This window comes from Heloderma suspectum, chromosome 6 (genome assembly GCF_057233095.1).
Source record: "Heloderma suspectum isolate Gila_16-S chromosome 6, 16-S_ref, whole genome shotgun sequence".
NCBI lineage: Eukaryota > Metazoa > Chordata > Lepidosauria > Squamata > Helodermatidae > Heloderma > Heloderma suspectum.
Window position 1 is genome coordinate 129,210,245 of NC_139463.1, and position 27,428 is coordinate 129,237,672.

General features: G+C 62.3%; 2 protein-coding genes across 5 annotated transcripts in view; one reads left to right on the top strand and one right to left on the bottom strand.

Annotated features, from left to right (window-relative positions):
- The first annotated feature begins 4,076 nt into the window (after positions 1-4,076).
- On the top strand, positions 4,077-9,805 carry PFN1 (profilin 1). The gene is made up of 3 exons (XM_084806925.1): positions 4,077-4,474; positions 8,241-8,433; positions 9,333-9,805. Exons 1-3 carry the CDS (start codon positions 4,343-4,345, stop codon positions 9,428-9,430), a joined length of 423 nt encoding a protein of 140 aa, XP_084663051.1. The 5' UTR covers positions 4,077-4,342; the 3' UTR covers positions 9,431-9,805.
- Positions 9,806-11,426: 1,621 nt separating this feature from the next.
- RNF167 (ring finger protein 167) overlaps positions 11,427-27,428 on the bottom strand; it is a 36,233-nt gene continuing 20,231 nt past the window's right edge. For 2 of the 4 annotated variants that reach the window (XM_084806920.1, XM_084806922.1), the window contains 9 exons: positions 22,330-22,455; positions 21,096-21,176; positions 20,785-20,901; positions 20,201-20,288; positions 19,976-20,066; positions 18,764-18,869; positions 18,215-18,308; positions 13,559-13,639; positions 11,427-13,225 (listed from right to left, as the gene is read on the bottom strand). In XM_084806920.1, the coding sequence (XP_084663046.1) occupies positions 12,867-13,225; positions 13,559-13,639; positions 18,215-18,308; positions 18,764-18,869; positions 19,976-20,066; positions 20,201-20,288; positions 20,785-20,901; positions 21,096-21,176; positions 22,330-22,425 (1,113 nt within the window). In that variant the 5' untranslated portion in view covers positions 22,426-22,455 and the 3' untranslated portion in view covers positions 11,427-12,866. The remainder of the gene's footprint in view (positions 13,226-13,558; positions 13,640-18,214; positions 18,309-18,763; positions 18,870-19,975; positions 20,067-20,200; positions 20,289-20,784; positions 20,902-21,095; positions 21,177-22,329; positions 22,456-27,428) is intronic. The other 2 variants (XM_084806923.1, XM_084806924.1) reach the window with 1 other exon arrangement.

Genomic DNA, 27,428 nt, shown 5'->3' on the forward strand with positions numbered 1-27,428 from the left:
GAACAATTTTAAATAAAACATGTTTCAATAAAGTACAACTGACAGCATAAAAATTCAATTAAAAGCCAGGGAAAACAGACGAGTTTTTAAAAACCTTTTAAAAGCAGCCACAGAAGAGGGCAGTGGTCTCTCTCCCAAAAGGGAATTCCCTCGGGTGGGGACCCTCACTGAGAATGTCCTCTCTCAAGTAGCCACCAACCTTTCTGATCTTGACAGTGGGTCAATGAGCTCAGCGCCTCCAGAGAGGATCTTAACACCCAGGCAAGTTCACCTAGGTGTAGGAAAACCTTCAAATAACCTGCACGAGCATTCTGAATTGGGCCTGGAAATGCACAGGCATCCAGTACAAGTGGCACAGGATCGGTGCAATATGATCAGGCCGTCTAGCCCAAATGAGGACTTGAGTGACCGCATTCTGGACCAGCCAACATTCCCAAGTCATCTTCAAAGGCAGCCCCACAAAGAGTGCATTACAGGACTCCAGTCTGGACATAACTAGGACATGCATAACCAAGGCCAGGTCCTCATTGCCTAGATAAGGGTCACAGCTGACATACCAACCAAAGTCGACAGGACTCCCCGCTATTGCCACCATCGGTGCTTTCACACGCACCAAGTCCACAGGGATCCCCAAGCTATGCCTTGGTTCTTGAGGAGGAATGCAACCCCATCCAATACCAGTTCAATTCCTCCATCCAGATGAGCAGATTTCCCCACTGTCTGGGTTGGATTAAACCTTAGCTTGATTGCCCTCATCCATCCTAAAACTGCATCCAAGCATCTATTCAGGATTTCCAGTCTTCACGGAATCAGTAAATGGAAAACAAAGGTAGAGCTGCATGCCATTCGTCAGCATACTGGTGACACTGCTGCTCAAACCTCCAGATGATTTCCCCTAGTGGTTTCATGTAGATGTTAAATAGCATGGAGAACAAGATGGAATCATGCAGTACCCCACAGGTCACAGGGCAGAGCAGATGTCTCCCATCACTGCCTTCGGAGACCAGCCAGCAAGGGAAGATCAGAGCCACTGTAACAGGCTGGTTAGTTTAACATCTGTTCTGGGAAAATTGGTGGAAAGCAATATTAAAGATAAAATAGTCAAGCACATAGATGGACAAGCCCTGCTGAAAAAGAATCAACACGGCTTCTGCAAAAGTATGGGAGATAAGAAGCCCTCCTATGCATCAGAGACTGGTTAAAAGATCAGAAAGCAGAAAATAGAAATGAACCATCACTTGTCTCAGCAGACAGATCTAAACAGTGGGGTCCTCCAAAGATCTGTATTGCTTTCTAACTTTTCATAAATGACCTGGAGGATGCTTTTGTACTTGTGAGCTGCTTGTGGGTTCCCAGTCAACAGGTCGTCGGCCACTGTGTGAACAGCATGCTGGACTGGGTGGGCCCTTGGTCTGATCCAGCAGGGCTCTTCCTATGTGCTTATGGAGTTAGGGGTGAGCAGCGAGGTAGCCATATGTGCCGACAACCCCAAATTATTTAGGGTGGCCAAAATAAAAGGGGGCAATGAAGATTCCAAAAAGGTCTCTCCCCCACAGCCTGCCTCAGAACTCTGCTCCACTCTGGGGGCTCCCCACTGCTGCTGTGAGATGTCTGGCTGGAGGATCCCCAAGGGATGGCTTTTTCAGTTGTGGTTCCTGCCCAGATTTTGGTATGACCTCCCAAGAAAAGTTTGCCTGGCCCTGTCACTGCACCTGTTTTAGAGGAGTAGTGAAGACAGTCTTATTTTGATAGGCTTTTTCAGAACTGTATTCTTCATGAGGAAAAATGTTGCCACTGGTTTTTTGTTTGTTTAAAGCTGCTGTTTTATGTCTGGTTTTAGGAAATGGGGACTTTAGCATCACATTGTGTACCTGTCTTATATTGTTTTTAACTTGTGCTGAAAATGCTACAAGTATTTCAGCTGCAAGGAGGATACAAATAAGTACATAAAATAAGCTGGAATTTTAAAATGTATTTGTACAACACCTAGAGAACTCTATTTTATTAGGAATTTATTAAAATGTACAAACACATCTGCCTGGCAGGAAGCCCCTTTGAACACTATGGGACTTAGTTCTGAGTGAACATGTTAGGACTGGGCTGTCTGTTGGAGCATGCAACATACCGAGTTCCTGGGGGGGGATCCACTTTGTGTGTTTGTATGAGTGGAAAGAGAGGTAAAGTTACTATGTGACACATACTAAGTTGTTCTTAATTTTGTTGAAGCCTCTTTGACCAATGCAAGAAATTGGATCTCCTTTACTCAGCCCCCATGTATGTGCCTGCCAATATCTGCTCAGCTGCTATGAAAGGAAGAAGCAGGAAGGCCTCCTTCAAAACAGGGACAAATCTAGCACACTGAAAATTCTATGCAAGCACATACTGATATGACCCCATAGATGCTGGACTTTTAAAAAGTAAACTTTAATGGAGTTTCAAAAAAGTTTATGTTTGGAAAAAAGGTGGCCGTAGCCATGTTCCAGCCACCGGCGGGATACGCACAGAGCATGCCAACAGAACTGCCAAATGACTGGAGGAGTCTGAGGCAGAGAAAAGCGGAGCTCCACACTGATTTTCCCTTTCGCCTTCTGGCCCAAGGAAGAAGCTGGTGAAGTTCTGCGCCTAGGAAAAAGAAACCAAACGCACAGTTACAAGATGGGGGATATGTGGCTCAACAACAAAAGGACTTGAAAGGCTGTCCTGGAGGGGAAGGCCGGGATCTCTTCTGGCCCATCCCAGAGTACAGGACACGGAACAACAGGCTCCAGCGACAGGAAGCCAGATTCCGGCTGGCCATTGGGAGAAACTTCCGGACTGTCAGAGCAATACGACAATGGAACCAATTCCTAGGGAGGCGGTGGGCTCCCCCACACTGGAGGCCTTCAAGACGAGGCTGGACAGGCATCTGTTGGGGATGCTCTGACTTGGATTCCTGCATCGAGCCCGGGGCTGGCCTCGATGGTCTCACAGGCCCCTTCCAGCCCCACTATTCTACTGCTCCGTGAGGCTGGAAGGGCTGCGTTCTCGCCTCCGTCCCAGGGCGGGCCCTGCGGGCCCCTCCCGGCCTCAAGCCACCCAAGGCCCCCCTCGCAGCCCCAGCGCGCCGCCCGGCGAGGCGCGTCGCCACGCGTCCTCCGCTCGCTTCGGTGGCAGCGCGCCCGCCGGGCTCCCGCTCGCGCCCCTCCTCGCCAAGGGCCAGCGGAGCGGGCGTCTTCCCGGGGCACGAGAGGGCCGGGCCGCGGAGAGTTTGGGCAGGACGGGGGAAACGCAGAGAACAGGGCGCCGGGGGCCTTCTTTGGGCCGGGGACGGCGGCTCAGGGCAGCGCGGGGCAGGCCCGGGACCAACGGCGTGCGGGAAACGGGCGCCGGCAGCGCGCGCGGGGGGCCGCGGCCGGCCAGGGCACGGCGCGGGGCCGGTCGGGCGCCGCGAAGGAGACGGCAGGCGCTGCTGCGCTGGGGACGGCGCCTGGGCCGGCAGCCCCGCGCCTCCAGGAAGGGGCCGCCGGGAGCCGCGGCGGCCAGTCCGCGCTCGCCGCACCCGGGCCCGCTCCCCCCGAGCTAGCGAGCCCCAGCCGAGCGCACGGGGCAGGCCGCGCCCGCCGCCTTGGAGCCGCCCTGCCCGCCGCGATGAAGGCGCTCCCGGGCCGCGTCCGGGGGGAGGAGCCGCGTGTCGGCCCCGGCGCCTCTCCTTGGGCGCCGCGAGGGCGGGCGGCGGCGCCCCGGGCCGGGAGCAGGCGCGAGCGGGCGGGGCCGCGCCACGGCGGAGGGGGCCGCCGGGCAGTGGGGGACAGGCCGCTCGCGGGGCGGGGCGCGGAAGCAGCCCGGGGCCGCGGAGGAGCCCCAGCCGAGCGGGCAGCTGCGTGAGCCCCGGGAGGCGCCGCCCTGCGCCGGGCCCGCGCGCCCTTCGCGGCGGAGAGCCGGCAGGCAGCGGCCCCGCGCTGTGCCCCGGCTGCGCGCGCGCCCGAGCCGCGGACGAGGAACGGGAAGGCGGGGCGCGCGCGCAGGCGGGGCTGTGGGCGCCCCGCCCGATCCCCCGCCCCCGCGTCCGGCCCTCGCCGCCTTCTTCTGCGCTCGCTCCTCCGGCGCGGCCCGAGAGTCGCTCCTGGCGCGCCCAGCAGCAGCAGCAGCAGCAGCAGCAGCAGGCGCCGCTCCCGCCCGGCCTCGCCTCGCCTCGCCGCTCTCGCTTTCGGGCCCCGCCGAAGAAGCCCCGCGCCTCGGGTCGCGCTCGCGGCGGCCGAGGCAGGCGCGAGCCCAGGACCGCCCCTCCCGCTGCTCCCGCCGCGCGCGGTGCCCAGGCACAGCAGCCCCTCCGCCGGTCCCGCGCGCAAGCGGTGCTGCTGCCATGAGCGGCTGGAGCTGCTACATCGACAGCCTGATGGCCGACGACACCTGCCAGGACGCGGCCATCGTGGGCTACAAGGACGTGCCGTCCGTCTGGGCCGCGGCCCCGGGCAAGACCTTCGTCAACATCACGGTGAGCGAGCGGGCGGGCGGGCGGGCGGGCGGGGCGCTCCCCGGGGCGAAGCTTGCCGAGCGCGGCGGGGGCGCCGAGGCTGCCCACAAAGCCGCTTCCGGTGGCGGCGGCGAGGCGCCACCTGGGCGACCCCCCGCCGGCGGCGGCTCCCGGCCGCCTTTGTGCCGAGCGGCTCGCCGCTTCCTCCTGCGAAGCGCCTGCCTCGCTCGCTCGCTCTGGCGCGCCCCCGCCGGGCCGGGGGCCGGCGGAGGGGCTGGGGCAGGCGGCGCTTCGCGGGCCGCCGCCCGGCCCGGCCCGGCCCAGCCCGGGAGAGGAAATGACTCAAGCCGCGGGGGGGCGGCGCCGGGGCTGAGCGGGCGCCGGGCCCGGCAGGCCGCGGTCAGGAGCGGCGCCTCGACGGGCTCGGAGGCGCCCCGGCGCCCCCCATGTCGGGACGCCTCGGGGCCGGGCCCGCTGCACGGGTCCGGCCGGCCGGCCGCTTCCTGGCCCGGCCGAAGTTTGGCGCCGGGGCGTGGCCAGCCGCCGGCCAGAAGCCCCCAGGCGCGGCGCGGCCGGGCCCGGGCCACGCCCTGCGGCGGGCCGGATCGAAGGCCGCGCGAGCAGCGAGGCCCGGGGCTCTCTCGGGCGGGCGCCTCGTGTCTCCCGGCCCCCAGGCGGCAGGGGGCCTAAGGCGCCGCGAGGCGAGCCTGGCCGGGCTCCCTGGGCCTGCCCCCCGCTAGCCCCCCGGAGGAGCCCCCCCCTGAGCTGCCTGCGGCGGTTCTTCCTCAGGCGCGTTTCTTCTCGCCTCCTCCCCCCCCGCCTTGTGGGGCTCGCCTTCCAGGATGTGGGGCAAGCAGCTTGACGCCTTCTCTTTGCAAAACAGGATACAGGTGGGGCCGTGAGGCTCAGGGCTTCCACCCACAGCGCTCCAGCCGAAGGGCCTTGAGCCCTGAGCAATACCGCAAAGCGATGCGCCCCCCTTGCGCAAAGCCCCCGGCGGAAGAGAGCTCCGAGTTCTAGGAACTCTGGCAGCCGTTGGCGGAAGCCCTGTCTGGGTTCCCGCCGGGGCCACCCTCAGAATGCCCGCGCAGGCCCTGGGTGTGCACTGGCGCCCCGGCTGGGCTCTGGCGCTGCACGCCCAGGTTCGGAGCAGGCCCTTCTCCTTCCTCCCCGCCCCCAGTGCCACGTCTCCCGCACTGGATCCTTGTCAGCTGTGGCTAATCTCTAAGCAGTCCAGGCGGCTGGCGGCTGGGCCTCCGGCAGAATCCGGCGCTGCAAATCCTCTGTGCTTCTTGGTTTTGGAAAGAGGAAGCCAGGGCAGGAGGGAGCTCGGCCCACCTCAGGACTTGGTGCCAGTGGAAGGCCAGGCTGGTCCTCTCCCAGCTGGCTCGCTTGCCTGCGCTCTGGGGCCCCAGAAAGGGAGGATTCTGCCCCAGCCCGAGGGGCCCTGGCTGCACCCTACTCGTCGGATGGGCCCAGGACGGCCCACGCCTCGGCTCAGTTCTTGGCACAGCGAGCGGCGGTTCTGTCCCCTTGGTGAGAGGGACAAATGCCTAAAGACTCCCTTTCCTGGGGGGTCTTTGGGGGAAAGGGCTTTCTCCTCCTCTCTGAGAGATGCCCTTGCAGCCTTCATCCAGCCTGAGCAGGGTGTGCAGTTTTCCTGGTGCCCCCACGATGGCCCCCCTCCCCCGGAAGTCCCCACGCTGCTTGTTCGCTTCCCCTCTGTGGCGGAAGTGCAGACGGGGCATGTGTGTGCACGTGCCTTTTGGTGGCTGGGGTTGGGAGCCTGGCTGCAGCCGCTTCTCCAGCTTCTCCAAATTGTGCCGCCTTGGTGGGCGCTCTGGTCTCCCTGTTATTTTGCCAGCTGTGGAGGGCAGGTGTCAGTGGGGGGGTGGCGGCGAGTGGCTTCACCCCAAACACGCATGGGTCCTGTCTCTGGTGGGCCAGAGCAAAGTCCCTTCTCAGGGCTGATCCGTGGGGCAGGGCACTCAGCTGGCACCTCCTGGGTGGGCTTTGAGGGCACGTCAGCCCAGGGGCCGGTGAGGCCTGGCCAGGGACCCTGCCTGCTGCAGCCTCCTGTGCTCACAGGCTGGGGGGGTGCGGATGGCAACCAGGGCACCTGGCTTGCCTGGGAGGAGGGCAAAGGCAGTGGGGGCACAGGCCTCTGCTGCCCCCCTGCGTCTAGGAGGGAAGTCAGGCTTAGTGGGTAGTGACAGCTTAGAGGGCTGGGAGCGGGAGCTCTCATTCTTTCCTCTGCTCAGCCTTGCCCGAGTTAATGTGCAACTGGGTAATGGGGCTGGCATGCGCCAGCCAAGCCCTTTTCTGCCCGTGCTCAGCCTGCCTCCTGGCTGGCACCACCAAATGGCTGCTGCTGCATACTCCCAACCAAGCCCCTCCTGGGGAGTTGGCGGGGGAGGAAGGCTGGAAATGGCTGCACACATCTGCATAGGGCCGCCTTCCCAATTGTGCCCCTCCAGATGAATTGTACCACAACTCCCAGCATCCCCCAGTCAGCAATGCTGGGGAAGGCTGCCTTTAGGAAAGGCTGTTCTCAACACTTTCTAGGATTGGTGCCCTTGGTTGCGGGCCGAACAGACACCAAGAGCAGCCTGGGTGGTGTTTGAGGAGGGACATGCAGCCCCCATGGGGGAAAGCGAGAGGCCTCTAATGCAGCAGCAAACCAAAGGTCCACCCTCAAAATGTATCCCGCAAACACGTCAGTCCATAGAATGCAGGCTATTGGGTCCCCTTGCCAAAGTTGGCTCCCTCCCTCCCTTCCTTTTAGGGTGGAAAAATGCTCCAGAGAGCTCCAGCGGCGGAGGGCCACCCTGCGCTCAGCGGGTCTTGGCTCCCGTGGGGCATACGGATGCCCATAGTTCTGGTCTCCCCATGTAGTGGGCACGCTTGTATTTATCATTCATTTATTTTGATATTTATATACCGCTTAACATAATAAAATCCCTATGTGGTTCATATATAAATGTTAAAGTCTGACTTAAAATACAGTTTTTCAGAAATCCCAAGCACAACGAGAGCAATACAAGGAGCAGTGAGATGCAGCAGCAGGATGATTGTAGTCCCCACAGCCAGGGCGAAAAAGGGTGTTATCCGGAGGCCACATTTTTGGTCTCCTGCACTGCACGAGGGAGGGTTTTCTGGAGGGTGGGTGCTGTGCTGACAAGGCCCCGTGGTGGAAGCTGGCGCTTGGACCATCTCCTGCAGCCTCCCCGCAGGACTCACTCCACCAGACCGCTTAGAGAGACTTCTCCCCAGCGGGAGGGGCCTTTCTTCCAAGGCTGGGTCCCGGCATCTCTCTCCTCCCTGAGGAACCGTGGGTCATATCCCCCCCCCCCCGGAATATTCTTGCCACACAGCAGAATAGAAGAGGGCTTGTTTGGCTGGGCAACAGGTGGTCTCTTCCAGCTGCAGGTCCTTTTTTTGCAGGGGGGCAGTGAGTGGCTGAGCAGGCTTGTTTGTTCTCCCCCCTCCCCGCGAAGCCCTTAACCCTGAGGGAAATGGTTGCCCCCAGCCAGAGGAAAGATGGGGCAGGGGTGGGGTGTTGGGTGCAAAGCCTGGTGACCTTGCAAATGGCAGATTGCTGGGGAGCTTCTATGAAGGAGTTCTGCGCCCCCCCCCCCCCGAGCCCTTTCTGGGGCGGTGGAAGAGGCTCCGTGCTTGTCTGTCCTGACTTCGAAATTGAGTCTAGCTGTGGGGGCAGATGTCAGATGCAGCCCTGGGGCAATTGTTCCCGGGGCCCCGATCCTCACCTGCTGCCCTCTCTTTGCAGCCTGCGGAAGTGAGCTCCCTGGTGGCGAAGGAACGGAGCAACCTGTTTGTGAACGGGCTGACGCTGGGCGGGCAGAAGTGCTCCGTCATCCGGGACAGCCTGCACACGGACGGCGAGTGCACCATGGATCTGCGGACGAAGAGCACGGGCGGGGCCCCCACCTTCAACATCACCGCTGCCATGACCAACAAGAGTGAGTGGCGGCGAAGCGCAGAGGGCCAGCCCCCCGGTGCCCCCTTCCTCTGCCTGTCTGGATCTCTTGCAGCTGTCCGGATTGCTCCCGCTGTGTTCTTTCCCCCAGCAGCTGTGTCCCAGGCTCCTCTGTCAGGCCTCTTGAGAGGGGCAGGGGACCAGACAGCTGTGGCCGAACCCAGTGCTCTGTGGAGAGGAGGCGGCCTGTGTCCTGGGCATGTTAAGGCAGCTGGGGGGGCCATAAGTCTTGCTCAGTCAGAGCTGAGCCTTGAGCGCAGGTAGCTGGGCTGGCCAGGATGCTGGCGGCGCTTGCCAGGGCCCAGCGCACCGGGGGCGGTCCAGTGCTGCGCCGCCCCTTCTTGGTCCCAGGAACTCGGCCAGAGCAGGGGCTGGGTTGCCTTTCAGGGCTCGCCTTGCCCCTGCCTCTCTGGGGGCATCTTGTCACGGCACGGTGGGGCAAGTCCAGCATTGGGCCCTGCTGGCCCAGGTGCTGTGTTGCCGCTGCTTGGCTCAGTGGGGGGTTTCTCATCTTGCTGCCTCAGCATCAGTCAGCTTGGCTTACTTCCGAGTAGCCAGCATATGCACAAATAAGCCAAAGGCGCCATGACGTTTGACTGCCAAGCAGCCCCCGCCCCCAGTCTTTCCAGTGCCTCTCCTGCCAACAGCAGGGTGGCCTTGTCCTCTCCCCCTGGCCAAGCGGGCTGCTAATGGCCCCAGGTGCCTTGGAACAAGCCACTCACTGGCCAGTAAATCTTCCCTTGAACATTTTGGGTTCAAAATATGGTCTGGGCTGAAAGCGCCCTGCCCACCATCCAGAAAGGGGCGTTGGGTAGTGGGGTCTTGGGCTGTAGCCTGGCTCCTGCCACTGACTGGCGCACGTCTCTTGCGTTCCTCCCCTAGCGATAGTCCTTGTGATGGGCAAGGAAGGAGTTCATGGCGGCTGCGTCAACAAGAAGTGTTACGAGATGGCCAACCACTTGCGGCGGTCGCAGTATTGATGCGCCTGCCTCGTCCCGCCTGCGGTACTACTGATGGAACGGTGCAAGGATGTCCAAGGTGGCCGTGACCGCCCGGGGCCCCGGCCTGACCCTCGTGGGACCGACCCTGGCGCCGGATCGCCGCATATTCCAATTCTCTGCCCTGTGCCCGCTCTCTGCCCTGTGCCCTCTCACTGATCTCTGCAATTTTTTTCTAATCCCCCCTTAAGCCTCCCCCCCACAACTCCCCTATTTTCTTTGCCATTTTTTCTATCACAAATCCTTATCGCTGCCAAATTTTCTGGTTGTTACAAGGTGTAGTTTTTTTCGTTAAGAAAACTATATTGGAACAAGAAAAATAAATAAAATAAATTGAATTCTAAAGCCTGTGTCCGTTGGAGGGGTGGGAGGAGGCCACTGGGAGTTCCTCTGGGTTAGCTCATCCAAAGGCAGGGTTTACTGTAGCTGGAGGTGCCCCCCCCCCCCGGAACCTTGAAAGGCCTGCCTCTTTCTTGCTCCACCTCTCTGGCTCATCAGCCTAGGGGTGCGGGGGCAAGAGGAGGGGTGGCCACAGCACCTGTGCCACCCATGAGGATGTTCCTGATGCAATGAAAATTCTCCCCCCCCCCCCCCCGGTCCTCCTGGTGAGCAGCTCTGCGTGTGGCAGAGGAGCCCTTGCCCTTTGGCCTGTGTGCGCAATAGTAGGCGCCTCCCAGTGATTAGTCTCTGGGTGGTGCCAGCAAAGGATCAGCTAAGGGGAAGCCGCCCACCCGATAAAGCGGCTAATCTGGAGGGAGCAAGTGGGCCCAGAGGGGGCCGCTGGGGGCACAGCAGGCCCTGCCTTGTCGCATTGCTCTCCTGCTAGAGGGCCCTTGTCCCCAGACAGACCCTGTGGGGTGCCACAGCCCAATCCTGGGCCTTTAACCAGAAGGTGGGCTGAGCACTGCTGGCACTCTGGGCTGGCAGCTTTGGGGTGGGGCTGCCTCTTGCTGTTCTGCACACGGAGCCACCTGGCAGCATCCAAGTTTCCCCAACGTGCCCATGGAGGTTGGGGGCCTCACCTTGGGTGGGGAAGGTTGCAGCCAAGGTGGCTGGGGCTGAGCTCCCTAGCTTGGGCAGGGCAGGGGAGAATTGGGCGGCACCGAAGAGAGCCAAGAGGGTGACTCCTGCTCTGCATGGGGCCAGGAAACCTGAGCAGCCCAGTTCCACCTCTTGGCAGCCCCCGCTGTCTTTGAGCTGAAGGGGTCCAGGGGTCGAGTTGGGCCTTCTGCGGGCAACGCTCTGCTTCCGCCATCATCCCTTCCCCTTCAGCCCCAAAAGGCTCTTTTGTGTCTTTGCTCAACTACACAGCTGACAGCAATGCTGAAGCGCTTCTCACGGACCAGTTCTGCCAACAAGTCTGGCTGTGCTAGGTGGGGGTGATGGGCAATGTAGTCCCAGCACATCTGGAGGGCACCAGGTTGGAATGGCACAGGTCAGATGCTTGCACGATGAGCCCAAGGGGGCCTTTCCAGTTTGGCGTTCTCTGCACAGTGGAGCCAGATGCCACACAGGAAACCTACAAGCGGGATAGGGATGCAACAGCCCCTCCTGCCCATGTCCCCCAGTGACTGGCCCACGGAGGCCCCCTGGCTTCCTCCGGTGCCCAAGGCAACAGCTAGGCAGCCTTCTCCGCCAGGCGGTCATTTGCTCTTCAAACTGCCCAAGCTGGCAGCCCTTGACGCACCTCTTGGGGGCACACTCCACAGTTTGTGCGCCAAGAAGGGCCTTCTCCTATCCATCCCACATCTCCCACCACTCCGCCTCGTGGGAGGGCCCCACTGGGTTCCAGCACGTTTGTGCGATGATGCCCGATTCTGCACACCTTTCTTGCCCCTCCCCATTGCCTGCTTTAATTAACTGCGCAGTGCCGCTCTCGCAGGACGGGAGGGGAGGTGCTGGGGAACGTCTTCCCTCGCCTGCAGTTCCCCAGTCATACAAGCACCGTCTCCTTCTGAACAAAATAGCCCAACAAAGAGCATTTTAAACCATCTTTTTTTAATCTGACTGCCAAACGGGCTATGCTGAGCCATCAGCCATGTTCTTCATCCTACTCTGCCTTCCCCCCGCCCTCACACGCCCACAGGCATGTCTGAGCCCTTGGCGGGGAGCATGGAGCCCGGAATTCAGCCCTCCCCTCAGAACCCTCCTTTACAATCTGTACAGTTAAAAATAAGTCATTTACAGTAGCCCCCCCCGGGGGGGGCACCCAGAAGAAGGCTAAGCAGCAGCAGCCATGCTGGGAGAGGCAAGGGGGTCACCAGCCTTGGTCCCACAGCGCACCCCAACCCCCCTTCTCTGACAATGCACCCCCCAGCCCCCACCTCAGCAGCTCAATGAGTTAGTCCCTAAGGAACAGGAAAGGGCAGGAGCCAAAATCTAGCTCCACGCCGCACACAGGGAAAGGATGAGCCCAGGACAAATTAGTGGGGGGGGGAGGGGGACAGGGGGCAGTTCCCCAGCCACACAGTGCCTGTGCCTTTCGGGAAAGCGGGAGGCCGCCTCAGAAGGTGCAGGAGAAACACAAGCAGTGCCTGAGACAACACGGGGGAGTTGTGCTCCATGGTGGAGCACCCTGGAGCGCCAAGGGCCCCCCTTCTCCCTTGGCACACAGAAGAGCAAAACGGCGAGGAGGATGGCGCGCGCATGGCTCGGGGGTGTCCCTGACACCGTCACGTGAAACTGGTTCACCACCCTGACCTGCGGCTGAGGGAGAGGGGAGATCCAGCGTTCTTGCGGAAAAGCCAGAAATGAACACCTCCCGCCTTGCCTCAACACCGTGACTGAAGACTCGGGACCCCCTGGCCCCCACGCACTTGCTCTAGCACCCACTTCCAGCCCATGTCCTCCCCACAACTAAAGCACTCTAATTTGCCAGCTAATGTCAGTTTGGTGGTGGTGGGGAGCCCCGCACAAGCCCACTGAGCCCAGGAAGGAGGGGGCGGCGCCTTCTCTGGCCCAGGGAGAGCTCCGTGGGAGGGCAGGAAAGAGGGGGGGGGGCTGCTCAAAGCGGCCCCGGGGGTGCAGGCAGCTCCAGCATCAGTGACACTGCTGACATCTGCCCGGCCTTCCGTCAAGGACCCGGAGGGGATCCGGCAAGCTCAGCTGCTCCCCCCACAACTTTCAACATCCCACATCCCCCAGCGCTCGAGGGGCTCTGGAGCCAGAAGGTTCAGGCCCAGCTCCTCCCCCTCCTCTTGGCCCTCCTAAGGGGCCGCTCACCCTGACCCCAGGCCACCCCAGTGGGGTAGCAACCGCTTGCCCCTTGCGCTCTGGCGCCCCCCAGACTGAAAAGTGGGCCTGCATTGGAAGCTCAGGAGCGAACCAAAGGCTCCTTGCCCTCCCCTGCCTCCCCTCACGAGGGAGGGTCTGTCAGGACTCCCAGGGGAGCTGTAAAGGGCGGGGCCGCGGGGGGGGCCTAGATGATGAGGGGGCTCCGCAAGCCCTCGGCATGGGGCGGATCGTGCCCCTGGCCCCCCTCGTCCAAAGGGCCAAGAGGGCTGGAGGGGGGGCACTGTGCCATGCTGCCGAAGGAGGGGGCCCCCAGCGCCACCGTGGGCGATGCGCGCAGCAAGGGGGTGCGCTCCGAGTCGTGTGCCCCCTCCTCCTGCTGCTGCTCCCCGCCTTCCTCCTCATCCCGGGGAGGCGTGGGGCGGCTGGTGCTGTCCTCGCCTTCCGAGTCGGAGTCCTCAGGCGAGCGGATCACACGCTGCTTGCACACCGGGCAGGTCTTCTTTGTCTGCGTCAGCCATGGGTCCACACACTTGCAGTGATAGCCTGAGGGAGTGGGGAGGGCGAGAGGCTGAGAGAGAGGCTGTTCCTCCTCCGGGCCACGCACAGGCCTCCTCCTCGCCCTCATAATGGCTGCCTCCACGCTGGTCTCGAGAGGGCGGCTACCACGACTCCCACCTCACAGAAGGGAGGGGCTGAGGCCTGGAGCAGGCAGCGCCCCCAGGCCCAGAAAGCCTGGCGAATTCACAGGGGATGCTGGGAGCCAAGTGCAGCCGCACCCTGACCGGGGAGCCACCGAACCAGCTGGTCTGGGAGGCACATCTCAGGCGGAGAGGCAGGCAGAGCGCAGCCCCGTCCCCACAGCCGGGGGCTCCTTACCGTGAGAGCAGGGCAGGATCCGCAGCCTGTCCCCATCTTCGTACTCCTCGAGACAGATAGCACAGATGTCATATTCATCCCCTGGGGACAGAGAACAACAACGAGGGCCAGCTGGCCACCCCTTTTCTCACCCGCTCAACGTCCTCCTGCCTGCTAGGCTGCCCCCCAGGCAGAACAACTCAGATGAGCTCTGCCCTGCCATGCCTTCACCACCCCTTCTGCACACGCGACTGCGTGTTGTTAACAGGGTTTTCCATGGCCAAGGTGGACACCTGGCACGCGAGCCCTGCGTCAACGTTAGCACGATACCACGGAGAGCCTCTTGTCCTTCTTCACAACAATCCTGTAAGGCAGGATCATTAGCAGCACAAACCAGGCTGCTCCAGAGGTCACACAATTCCTACACAGAGCATGCTTCTGTGTGGCAACGAGCCCGCAACTGACACGTTTCTCACGCGGGGGGGGGCAGGGGAGCTTCGTGGCTGCTTGAGGGTTTGGATCCGAGCCGCCTGGGGCCCAACTCAACCGGCTGCCGCTCCTGGGGGCAGGGGGCTCGTACCCACCACCCAAGAGGCCAGGGCCGCGGAACAGCCACCCTGGAGGCCTCGCCCCCCCACGCCCAGCACTTGGGCCTGCGAAACGTCCACGCGGCGCGCTGCACGCCCTCCCGAGGAGCAGTGGGCGGGGGCGCGCGCGCGGATTCGTCGGCCCCAGAAGCGGGGCTTTCACGGTCTGGGCTGTGGGGGCCAGGCTGGAAGCAGTGCGCCAGGCCGCCGCGCCCCCCCCTGCTCAGCAGGCACGGGAGAAGGCCCCCTCCGCGCCCGGGCTGGGCGGGCAGCCTCCAGCAGCGGGCAGCCCCGAGGCCCGCCCCGGCGAGGCATCCACAGCCCCACGCGCCCCGGCCCCGAGGGCCAGGCGATGGGCGCAGCCGCGGGCGAGCTCCGGGGAGAGCTTTGGCCGGCTGCGCGGAGGCGGAGGGCCGGGCCGGCAGCGCCGGGGAAGGGCGTCCCGGACTGCGAGGCGCGGCGGCGGGGCGCATCCCGAGGGCTCCCGGCCCCCACGAGCCGAGCCGGGCCGGGCCGGGCCGGGCCAGGCCAGGCCGCGCGCGGGCCGCGGCCCCCCGCACCTCCGGGCATGCGCCAGGCCCCGGCGCGGCCCCGCTGCCGCCGCCTCGCAGCCCAGCGACAACAGGAAGCCGGCGGCCCCCGCGCCGCGGCGAGGGAAGCGGCCAGAGCGCTGCTCGCCGAGCGCGCAAACGGCCTTATAAGGCAAGAGCGCGCGGCGCGGCCGCTTCCTCCCCGCTGAGTCAGCGCGAGAGGCGGGCCCGGGAAGGACGAGGCCGCCGCCGCCCCGGGGCAGGCACGCCGCTCCCTGCCCCGCGCGCTCCGGACAAGCCCGCCACCACGCGCTGGCGGGCCTCGGCGCTCCGTGCCGGCAGCGGGCGGGCTCAGAGCGGGGCGCGCTCCCAGCCCCCGCGAGGAGGGAGATGTGCGCCGGGGGGGCCGGGCGCGCCGCAGCAGCCGGGGGGCTCGGGGCTTGGCGCTGTGCCCGGGGAGGGGGCGGAGGGGCGACGGCCCGCGGCAGCCCCCCCGCGGCGCCGTGGGCGGCAGCTCCCATCATCCCCAGCCGGCACGGCCAAGGCCCTGCTGGCTGGGGATGATGGGAGCTGCCGCCCACGGCGCCGGGGGGAGGAGGCTGCTGCCTGCGCCTCGCTGGGCACACGGAGGGCCCCCCGGCTCGGCCCCGGCGCCCCCCCTCACGCCCCTGCGGCAACGGCTGAGGCCGCTTTTGAAACAGCCACAGCAAAATCCTGGAGGAACGAAGGGGCTGCTTGTGTTCACACAACGACGATTTTTCACGGCAGGGGGAGAAAGAAAATGTGTTCCTACGTCTGCCTTGTATTGCAATTTTTATTTCTCCTACAGCGATCTGAGCTCTGGAAATCCAGTTTACGCCATTTAAAATCATCATGTTTCCTAAGTGGAATTAACTGGGGGTCGGGGAGGAGGAAAGAGAGGATGACCTGGGGTGGGGCGAGCATAGCATCCAGGCACGAGCCAACAATCCCACATTCTTTTGGAGGGGGCAGCTGGGGGGGAGCCTGGCATCCAGTGCAAGTGGCTGTATGCTCTGGCAGTCATGGATTCAGCCCTCAGGGGAGGGCTAGAGGGGGGGAGCCCGGACACCTGGGTCCTTTGCCTGACCAAGCTCTCTGTCTCCCATGGCACCTCTGGGAGTCAATCCCTCTGTTTTGAGGGGGTGTCCCCCAAACCCTCTGCCCAAACCTGCCAGCGTGTCCCAGGAAGACTAGCCACCCGACAGCCCCGTGGGCAAGACCAGGCAGCGCTTCCACACCGGGCTCCTTCCCGAGACTGCAAGGGGGGCTGGGTCCAGAGGCCCACTGCGGGCTAGTGGCAAGCTCACCCCTCCCCTCCGGGGTGGGCCGGTCCCCACTTCTCTCCCACACCGGCCACCTCAAGCTCCAGAGCAGGGACGGAGGCACCTGGATCTGGCTGGGCCCCCGCACAGGGCCTGTTCTCAGGGCAGGTCGCCCAAGCCCGGCACTCGTCTGCGTTCCAGCCTGAAGACTTGGGGACGAGGGCAGGGAAGGGGGCCCTCGAGAACTCAGGAGCTGCCGGGTGGCATCAAGTCCAGCCTCCCAGCTGACCCAGTGGGGCGGGAGCCCCCGCTCTGCATGCCAACGCGCCCCCGTGGCAGGTCCCCCCCGAGGAGCCCCCCGCTCAAACTGCCAGGTCCCCTTAAAAGCATCTGACAGACAAGCAGTGGATGGGAAGGATGGCGCTCCACTCCCTGGGGCCCTGGTGAAGAGACCAGCCTGAGCGTGAGGGGCCGCGGCACCGTGGGCTCCGCGGCAGAGCAGGGGGGCCACGTCCCTCCCTGGCGCCCTGCCGGGGAGACCCTAAGCACTACTGCCAGTTGGAGAAAGGGGGGCCAGGATCCGACACAGCCTCCTTAGGTTTCCAGCGGAGCTGCAGCGGCTGCAGGCCCCTGTGGAGCAGCTCTGGGCTGGGGGGGGCACCCTTTGGCCTTCGCGGCCAGTGCTCCAGTGGGCACAGCTGTCAACAGTGCCCCCTACTAGGTTGTGCAGCATGACACTCATGAAAACCCTCCTCCTCCTAGGTCATAAGAAAGGGTGGGGGGAGGGAACCCCCACCCCCCCACACACACAGCCCTTCCTCTTTCCCAACCCAGGGGAGGGGGAGATGGGGAAAAACAATGCTGGCCGAAGGTCTCTGCCAGCCTGACCCTGAAAAGGGGGAGGAGGGGACGCAAATGGGCTTTGGCGGGAAGCGGGGCGGGCACAGTGCCCTCTGCTGGGGAACGTGGGCCCTGCAGGGCTTCGACGGTGGAGCCTGGAACCATCCAGAACAGCGGCCCTCTCCTGCCCCGCCCCACCCCGCCCCGCCCCGCTGCATTGCCACTCAAAGTCCTCTCCGCTTCGCCTCCTCCGCCCTGGGCGGGATCCCACCCCCTTCTCTCCTGCCCAGCCCACCCTGAGACCCAAGTCCTTCCGCACACCCCTCCCTCGCCCTGCCCCGGCGCTCAACTCTCCCCTCCCGGGCCCCATCCAGCGCCACCATTTACATTTGGCACTTTTCAAAGGGCACCTCGACAGGCCCCTGCCCCAAGGGCCGACAATCTGGAACAGACACTACGTGAACATAAGAACATGAGAACAGCTCTGAAGCGGGATCAGACCCAGGGTCCATCTAGGCCAGCATTCTCCTCACACACTGGCCAAGCAGCTGCCCGCGGGAAGCCCACAAGCAGGACAGGAGGGCCCCAGCACCCTCCTGCCCGTTCCCCAGCTGGGGGATGGGAAGGAGGGGGAAGAGAGGGAGAGGTAAATAGCGGGAGAACATGTGATCACTTCAAGCCCACATACTCTGGCTGTGCTGCAACAGGAGTTTGGGGTGAGGGAGATGTTCCAGAGGCTTCCTGGGAAAGTTGAGTTTTGGGCAGGGGGGCGTGACTGTGCAGGGGCCGTCCCCAAAGGCCATCCCAGGCATCAGTGGGGGTAAGGGAGGAGAAAGGGATGCCCTGTCTCAGGGAGCAGGAGACCGCCGGGCAGACAGCGGAGAGCGGCACAGCTGGAGCAGCAAAAGCCGCAGGCAGGCGGGGGGGTGCCGACAAGCCACGGAGCACTTCGAAGGCACGGGAGACGCTTGTGCCGGGTGCTGGAACGGAGAGAAGGCCCCAGTGGGGATGCAGGGGGGCGTCGCAGGGTCGGAGCAACCAGAGGGGTGGGTAGTTCTGGCAGCAGCGAGGGGGCGGGAGGGAGACGACAGAAGACCAGGGACAGGGAGGTAACGGCAGCAGCTGAGGCAGGAAATGATCGAGGCCTGGACCCCACCGGGGGGGAGGGTCTCGCTTGTGGGTGTGCTGGGCAGAAATCATACGCAGCAGTGAAGAACAAAAGGTCTCCTTCAATGCAAATTATTCCACCTCTCCTATAGAGAGATTCTTTGCACGGAACGTGGGAAAATGCCACCACTTGGTGGGCTGGGGGCGGTGGAGCGATTGTTTAGATGGGGCTTCCTTGCACAGGTTCTGCAAACAGCCCGTCACAGACTCCGGGGCAAGGAAAGAGCTTTGACCCCCCCAGCCCCCCCTCAATGCATTCACAGCCATTACCTTTCTGGTACTTGTGCACGGGGATCTTCTTGAGCTGCTCCTTTGAAAGGCGGCTCCTCCTCATCCTCTTCCGATGCTGAATGCAGCGCACAAACTGTTCGGCAGCAAGAGGGGGAGAGAGCTTGAGCAGGCTTCAGGCGGGACCACCAGGCTTTCCTGGGCTGCTTTGCACACACATTTCAGGTGTACGCTGCATGTGTGTCAGATGGAAAGTGCACTGGAGACAAACTTGCATTCGCATTTCTGTGCACGGTCCAGATACGCTTGTCAGACTGGCTCCCCGGCCACACACGCAAGCGGCAGAGACACAAGTTTGCTGCCATGTAAGGCGTGAGGCAGGCCTCGGAACCCAACTGGCCCTCTTTACAAGCCCTCCTCTCTAGGCAAAGAAGGCCGGAGAGTCCCAGCTCTGTCCCGCCACTTCAAGCCGCCAGTCAGGTGTCCTACTTGATCAATAAAGACAACATCCAAAGGCACAGCCAGCCACCTCCACCCCACCCTGGCCAGGGCCCGCCGGCCTCCCTCTGCTAGATGGGGGATCCCACTCACCAGAATGGTGCACATCACAGCAATCACAATGCCGACCACGCCCGTGAAAGGGATGAGGTAATAGCCCAGGGGGAAGATGTACTCTGGAAACAAGGTAACTTGGCCTCTGAGATGAGAAGAGCAAGAGGAGGAGAAAAGAGATCAGATGTCACCAGGGCATCACAAATGGGGCCTCCACCTGTACTTGGAGCTCGGGCACCACTCCCAAATCTCCCACCAGGGCCCCCCTTCTTGCACAGGGACTCCCTGCTCAGCCCTCCCAATATACCCGTTTCCCAACTTCGGAGCTCGTGCAGGGAGGGAGACACACGGAGAATGCTGACGATTGACTCCCACTTCCCAGGAGAGAGTCGCAAATGGGCTTATTTCTAAGAAAGAGAAGATGCTGGTCTCACTCCTGCCTTGAGCTGCGCCCCCTCCAATATGGAAGCTTTCCCCATAATTCTGGAGACCCCAATATCAACCATCCCCTCCCCGGGATTGAAAGCACAATCCCAAGGAATGGGAAAGGGTCCAGCATCCTGTTGGTGGGTCTTCCCCCCAAAACCCACACAGCTTTTGGAAAGTATTTTTGGAGTCTGTTTCACAGGCAGCTTTGGAATGCTCCCCCCACACATTGAGGGAGGAGGGGGACCTCCCACCTGGGAGAAACGCCTCGATCGGGAAACCCCCTAAAGTCTCGGCAATGGCCATACCAGCGGCAATGGCCGTACCAGGACCCAAAGATTCAGACAATTCTCTCTTCTGTGCATTGGCCCTGCAGGAGGCCGGGAAACTGCACAAACTGAGTTCATTCCTAGGAAGGGGAGCGATGAATCTCCTCCACCTGTTCTCTGTTCAGCTCAAACACACAGCAGCAGCAGTTTATTCCAGCTGGCTTTTAATGCACAACCTGCTTGCTTTGACCTTGCAGTTCCAACTGCTGGCGTTTGTTTTTGTTCGTTTTTGTCTGCTGCTGTTAATATTTTAATTGCTTCCATTTTATTGTTGTTGTTGATTCGTTGCTTTTAACATTGTCTTAATTCTGATGTATTTTCTTATTCGGTTGCAGGCCACTTATTTTTTTAACAGAGAAGCAGCATATAAATATTATACTAGCTGCGTCTGAATGTGTTTGGAGAATCTGCTTCACAGGCAGCATCAGAATGCTTGGACCCAGTGAGGCTGGAAAACCCCCTGCTGCCCCTTCTGCTGCTGCACCTCGGTCCCTACCCTCTCTCATAACTGAAGAGGCTGCGAAGATACGTGGCTGCCGTCTCACCAACGAACACAGAAGGGATGGTGATGTGCTTGCGGAGCTCCTCTGGAGAAGACGGGGAGAAAAAGAGGGGGAGACAGCACGGGTGTGGGTCAGCTGTGGGCCCAGGGAGGCCCAGGGAAGACGGCAAAGGGCTGCACGGGCTCCCCTGAGAGACAGCTGGCTCCCTCCTCACTCACCATCATCCCAGACCATGTTGAGGAGGCTGTCCGACCCCACGTTGTGCACAATGACGGCCAGGTACCCAGCCTGCTGGGCATGGTACACCTGAGGGAGGGGGAGACACACAGGAGAGGGGGTTAGGCTGGCACCCACCCCTTGCCCCAGACACAAAGGCCTACGCTTCCACTCTGCATGGGCTCAGAAGCACAGCTCTTTTGCCAGCCCACGCCTCCCAGGGCTGCTTTTGCACGCAGAACGTCCCTGCAGTCGCAAACCCTGGCTGCGCCCCCAGTTGTCTGATCTCAAGCAGGAGAAGACGAGAAGGGGCCTCTCTTGGCCGGAGAGGACCCTGCAGAGCCACTGCTGCCAGGCACAGTGGGCAGCCGTGGGCAGGGTGTGGGCGAATGCTGCGCTGGAGCCGGAGGCAGCGTCACGCATGCCAAGGCGGCTGGAAGTACCCAGCTCCCAAAGGAAGGGGGGGTCCTGGCCCTGGGGCCTCACAGCCCCTCTTGCATCCCGGGACAGGAGAGCTGCACTCCGCATGGAAGCCCTGGCGTGGCAGCAGCTCATCCCAAGGCCCCTCTCGCACTGCCCTGCCCACCTTGATGTCGAAGCTGCAGTTGAATCTCTGGACAAGGGCGACAAAGATGCTGCTGTTGGCTGGTGGCGCCTCGATGGCCTGGCAGGCGTTGGCTGGCCTGGCTTCCACAAGGAGGCCCTGCAGGCAAAGCGGGGGCTCAGTCTGCTGCCAGCTGGAGTCCCGGTCTCATGCACGGGGCCCGAGATCAGCCCGAGGGGAGGGCACAGGCAGCCACCACATGTGGAGGAGACGGGCGGGGGGGGGGGTCAGGAGGTGGGCACAGGCCGGCCAGAACAGCCCCGGGGCCCCCCTGCTGTTTCCCAGGCACCTACCATGAGTCCCTCATGTGGCAGTGGGTTTCCGAACATGGCTGGCAGGTCAGCGAACTCCATGCTGGTGTTGTGGTCCGACACCTGAGGCAGAACAGATGGGGGAGCAGATGGAGAGAATGCGCAACGGAGCCTCGGCCGTGTGCCGCTGGCCCTCGCAAGCAGCTGGCCTGCTGGAGGCACAGGAACCCACAATGTTGCTTGCCGCAGAGTGCTCTTGCAGCACCCGGTGAGGGCGACCAGCTAGGCGCAGGCCACCGTGTGCCTCGCACCACCTGGCGGGGCAGTGAGGGGCAGGGTCCTGACAGCCCAAACCGCCTGGCTTGGCTGCCAAGAAACTCCAGCCAAAAACTGTGCAGCCCCATTCCAGGGCTTGATGAAAGCCTTCTTGGACTTATGCCGCCCGGCTTACTTGCTCAAGCCCCCTAAATCGCTCAGAACGACAGCCCCCCGTGGCGATGGCAGTGCACTGTGGGTCCTCCCACCCTTTGCTTCCTCCACACGCAAATAAATCCCATCCACCCTCGGGTTCTTCAGAGCAGTGATGAAGGAGCTGTCCGCTCCGTTGCAGCTTTGAGAAAGAGATTTTCCGTTCCTCCAGAGCTGTGCGCGCCCCTTTCGGTGCCAAGCCCAGCAGAGCTCTCCTGTGGCCAGAAACCAAGCCTGGAGACGCGGCCGGCCTGCTCCAGGCCACTTCTCAAGGCAGCACAGCGCCTGCGAGGGGACCGCCTCGCCTCGCCTCGCCTCGCCTGGCGCTCTCCAGGCCTCCACTGCCCCCGTGCGGCAAGAACCGACACCGGGCAGCCCCTGGACTTCCAGCCCCCGCCCCCGCCGGCTTCTATCGGCCTCCCCCAACCTGGCGCCCTCCAGGGGCGTGGGACAACTCCCGCCGTTCCCGGCCAGCGTGAGAGCTGCGGCCCCACGCCTCCGGAGGGCGCCAGGTCCGGGGAGGATGGCTCACGCACACCGCCGCGGCCACACAAGGGCACCCCCGACAACCCCTTCGCCGCGCCGCGCCGCGGGATTCCCTTGTGCACAGCCAGGAGCGACGCGACAGGTGGATCAGGCCCCGGGCCAGCCAGCACGCGGCGCTCCGCCTCTGCGCTTTTGCCTCCCGGGACCGGGGGCGGGGAGGCGAGAACCGCAGCCCCCGAGGCACCACCCCGGGCACGGCGGCCGGCCTGCCCGTCTCCAGGGCCACGCGCGTGTGCCGGAGGGGGCGGAATGCTTGACTCACGGCGTGGACGTAGCCCCGGGCAGCCGGGAGTCCCACGAGCAGGCAGACCGGCAGGACCAGAGCAGCGACGGGGAGCGGGCGCGGCGCCTGCGTCATGGCGCCGGCAGAGAGTCGGGCACGCGGCTCCTACAGCAGAAACACAAGAGCCGCGGGAGAGTCAGGGAGCGGCGCGGGGGGCGCCTCCAGCGGCCCCGGCCCGCCTGGCCGCCCCCTCCGCGGACCAGCGCGAGGACGCGGCTGCCCAGCCTGACCGAGCTCCAGCGCCTCTCCGCGGGGAAAGAAGCGCTGCCTGCCCCAGCGCCCGGGGACCCCCGGGCTGGCCGAGCCCCTTGCCTGGCCCCGCCCCACTCGCCCGGCGCGCGGGCGCCAGGTGAAGGCCCGCCTATCCTCGGAGGCCTTTTGGCCCTCCGGTTTGAAAAGCCGCTTTCGCGCATCCCTGGGCCGTTGCCCTGCTGCTGGCTTTTGCCCTGGTTTACGTTTTGAACTCGTAACGGTTTTTGCATTATGCTTCACAATGTGACCGTTTTACGGTTTTACATTTCGTGTTGTGAACCACCCAGCGCGCAGCTTCGGACACTGGGTGGCACAGACAAGTAATAAATGAAAGAATGAAGCGCCACATCCAGCCAGTCACCATCCCACCCCACAACAGGGAAAAGGAGGCGCCCCTGCCAAGGGGGAAATGTCAAATTGCTCACGGAGATTACAGGCACAGCACAGGAAATCAGTTCCAATGCCAGCCCTGGAATACCTGGCAAGTGCACCTCTGAGCGTGCGCAAAGCACTCTCACCCCAAACAGGAAACTACATTCACCCTCCACAGACGTCATATTGGACCGGGGGGGGGGGGAGACAGCAGAGACGTCCTGGCATGTCACTCGCTGGACACCAGCCTCTCCCACTTTGAACAGCCTCGTCATACCGAAAAATTAACCTGGTTAAGGTGTGGTTTCAAGGGGGGGGGCACCTTTCAAGGGCAGCTGTCAGGCCCGATGAACATTAAGCCTGTCTGTCCCCGGACTGCATATCCAGAGCTAGGGTGGCGAGCGACTCCTCCACCCGAGCTAACCCAGAGCACGGGGGCTGGATGGCTGCTGGCCGCCTGTGGCCCCAGGCTCTGCGAGCGCCCCATCCCAAGCAGGACAAGCCCAGCTGGTCTCCCCAGCCTGCCCGGCTCTCCAGCATCCTCTGCGGCCTGTCCCACCCCCACGCTTGCACCTCTGGCCTGGAGACCAAAGTGGAAAGGTTCTGCATGCGAAGCCGCCTGTGGCCTCTGCCAGAGCCATGGCCCTGCCGAGCCTCAGCCTGCGCCAGGCCAGTCTCCGGAGGCGGCAGCAGGCTGGCCAGAGGGGTCCCAATGAACCCAGGTTTAACTCAGGCCAGCAGAGGCGCTCCGGGCCAGGAGCCAAGGCAGGACCTGGAACAGCTGCCCCACCCGCTTAGGAGGGGGCACACACCCCTGAGCGGCTCAGGTGCGCGGCTGGGGGCACTCCCGGGCCCCTCTTTGCACCCAGACGCTCAGGCGCTGCTGCCGCTGCTCCCTCAGGCCGGAGCGCCAACCGGGCTGGTCCCTGGCGAGGCTTGCTCCCATCCGGGCTGGACGCGAGCCCCACGGGAGACCCCTGTGGAGTCTGGAGTCTCCCCACGGGAGACCCCAGGGTGGAGCAGAAGAGGCGGCAGCAGTTCCCCCCCTAGGTGAAGACTCGCAAGGGAACCTTTCCCACACCAGCCCCACATCCGGGCTGCTTGGGGCGTCATCAGCGATACGGACAGAATTTCTCGTCTTCCTGCTGACCCGGTTGGGAACCAGGGCCCAATAATCCGCCCTTCTTCCAGGACTCTGACCCCTCATGTGAGGTGCTGGGACAGAGCTGGTATGGTGTGGTAGGCAGCCAGCATGCCAGCCCAGGACCACACAGGTTCAAATCTCTGCTCATCCAGAAGGCTCCCTGGGCATCCTGGGTGACTCGCCATCTCTCAGCCTAACCCACCTCACAGGGTTGTTGTGGAGTTAAAAATGGAGGCGGGGGGAGAAGTGGAGGAAAGCCAGGATAGACACGTAGCAAATAACAAAATCAGGATCATCGGGACTCCCTTCCCACCCGCTTTCCCTGGGTAAAAGTAGCATGCCCATGCTCTCCCACTGCCCTTCCAGACCAAGAGGCACCCCGGCCGTGGGTGGGAGCAGGCCCCGCAGGCGTGCAGCCATCAACCCAGCTCATAGCTGCAGGTGAGCTGGGGTGGGCGGGTGAACTCAGCAGAGGGGTGAGCCCCATCATCGGGCTGCCAGGAAAGGGACTGGAAATCAAACTGCTGGGATCCAAAGCCCTTCAGACAAATCCATGGTGCAACTGCGGCTGTTTGACTGCTGGGTGGGACGTAACATAAATCCTCTAATAGATAATTGCACACATGCACCGTTGTGGTCACTGTGTCTCAAAAGGGATATTGCAGAGCTGGGAAAAATGCATAACAGAGCAACGGAAATGATCCAGGGGCTGGAGCAACTTCCCTCTGAGGGAAGGTCGCAGCATCTGGGTCTGTTTAGCTAGAGGAAAAGTTAAGTAAGGGGGAGACATGATGGAGGTGCATAACACATTGCCTGGTGTGGAGAAAGGGGAGGGGAAGGCGATTTTCTTCCTCTCTTGTAATACTAGACCCCCACTAGGGTCATCCCCTGAAGCTGAATGGTGGGCGATGCAGGACGGATCGAAGGAAAGGCTTCTTCACACAGCGGAGACTCAAACTATGGAACTGGCTTCCACCAGATGTTGTGAGGGCCACCAATTCAGCCAGGTTTAAAAGGGGGCTGGACACATTCATGGTAGACAAGGCCATCAATGGCTCCCTAGAGCCTCCGTGGTCCAAAGCTGTCTACCTCTGAAGTGGCAGTTGCTGGAGAGCAACAGCAGGAGGGAGCCGCAGCCTCTGCAGCCTCCTCGCGGGCTTCCCATTGGGGCATTAGCTGGCTACAGTGGGGAGGGGGAGCTGGAAGGCAAGATGGACCTGCCCAAGTCTCCCCCACTTCAGGGATCCTATGTGGCGGCTGTCACACCCAAGAGGGCTTGCCTCTCCTCAAGCGAGCACAGACAGAATGTCTGAACTGGGCTAAGGGCAGACGTGAGAATCCTGCCGGGTGGGTGTCACAGTTCTCTGGAAAGCCCGGGACGAAGAGCCCACAGAGGCCAAACAAGAGGTGAAACACCCTTGATGGATCGTGCCAAACCTGGGACGACAACCCCGAAGCCTGAATGCACAAAGGAACTAAGCCAGGAGCAGAGGGCCTTGGGTGTCACGTGGAAGGACAGTGGCCTGAGGCAGAGGCGGCACGGAAGGCAGGCGGTCAACCCTATCCGCCCCCGTCTCCAAGCGCAGCCCCACAACAGAGACCCACCATGCTGAGAGGCAGGCTTCGGAAGAAAGGGCCGAAATGCCAACACGCACAAGATGGGCTTATTGTCCCAAGCAGAGCCACATGGGGGGGGGGCATAGTCACAGCCGCTTCCTTGCTCTGAGCACCTCCCCAACCCATGAGCTCGAGGAGAAAAGACAGATAACGGGAGCCCACAGCCTGGCGGGGCAGCTCCCCCTCCGGTCCAGCCTCCTAGGAACCTCCTCCCACACAGAAGAGCCATCCTCCTTCCGAGGAGGCCTTCGTGACCTTCCTGCAGATCTGGTGAAGTGTTCCTTATGGGTGGGAGACAAGCCCCCCCCCCCCCCGGCCTGCCCACTTCAGCCAGCCCACAAAAGGCAAATCAAGCGCAGACTGGCCTCCCTTGCTACAGAGGAGGAGAACGCATGCAGACACAGAAGTCAGTCCACGGTAAGAGACTGGTCACAGCTCAGACTCTGCTCCCTATCCGTAAAAAATAATGATGTCCTACCTCACAGGGCTGTCTGAAGTACAAAGCACCATAAAGGTTATACAACACTCAACACATTAAAATGCTCCAGAGCCTCCAAACATGTCAGGCTGTGACTCCCAGCATCCCCACTCAATGGCCATGTTAGCTGGGTACCCTGAGAGTTGTAGTTCAACACATCCAGAGGGCACCAGGTTGGGGAAGGCTGCACTAGCAGGGATGGGGGGGCAAGGAGGTGGCTGCAGATCCAGCGAAGCCCCCCACCCCAGCCACCACTGCTTGGGACTCAGGAGTTCCTCGCGCACTTTCTCGCTCGGATCTCATTTTAACATGAAAATAGGTAAGACGACAGATGACGGGTGCTTCTGGGCCACTCTTCTTCAAGGAGGGGACGGTGTGAGTAGGCACTGGGCTGCTGCGGGATGCTCCCGCAGGTGCAGAACCGGCTGCCTCAGCAGCTCATGGGGGCTGGAGCACAGAGCTGCCGTCTGTATCGGCTGCACTGGTGGCTGGCTTGTCTCCGCTTGAAGGCCCTCCTACCCGGCCCTCCTCACAGGCGCAGCCCACGGGCAGACTGGCAGGCGCAGGGGGCAGGCCTTTTCAGGGGCAGCTCCGCCAGTCGTGTACCTGGCCCCGTCGGCTGCTTCTTAAATGGGACTTGGAGAGCAGTCCTGTGGCCGCTAGGCCCTGTCTAGAGGGCCACAGGAGTCTCTGGCTTCTGGGAACAGAGCTAAGTCCCCAGAAACTGCACTGCCTGCCCTCCCGCCCCCAGCCAGCGCGGTCCTTTCCATGCCAGCTACTTCTGTGTTCGGGAACGGAGTGCGGAGAGGGCAAAAGGGGGGCACCCCAGGGGCAGGGAGGAGCCTGCGGAGGCCTCTTTATGAGGTGTCCCAGGCGCTGCGCAGCTTCCCTGACTCCCACCTCGACATCCCCGGGCAGACGCGCAGAATCGCACATCTAGCCAAAAATTCAGGGTGGCTGCAGCATGGGGGACTCCCTCTTGCTCTGGCCGCCCCGCAATTGGATAGGCGTCAGCTTCCGAGTGTGGAGGCTGACGTCTCTCTCCACAGGATTGCGCCCTTAAAGACCTTTTTACTCTAGTCTGCTCTTAATTGCTGATGCTGGATTGGAGTTTGAATACTGTTCCTGCTCTGCATTTTATCTTTGCCCGTCTGGATCGAGACGGTTTATGTCTGCTGTCTTAAGTTCAATGCACTTCATATTTGTTTTACATCT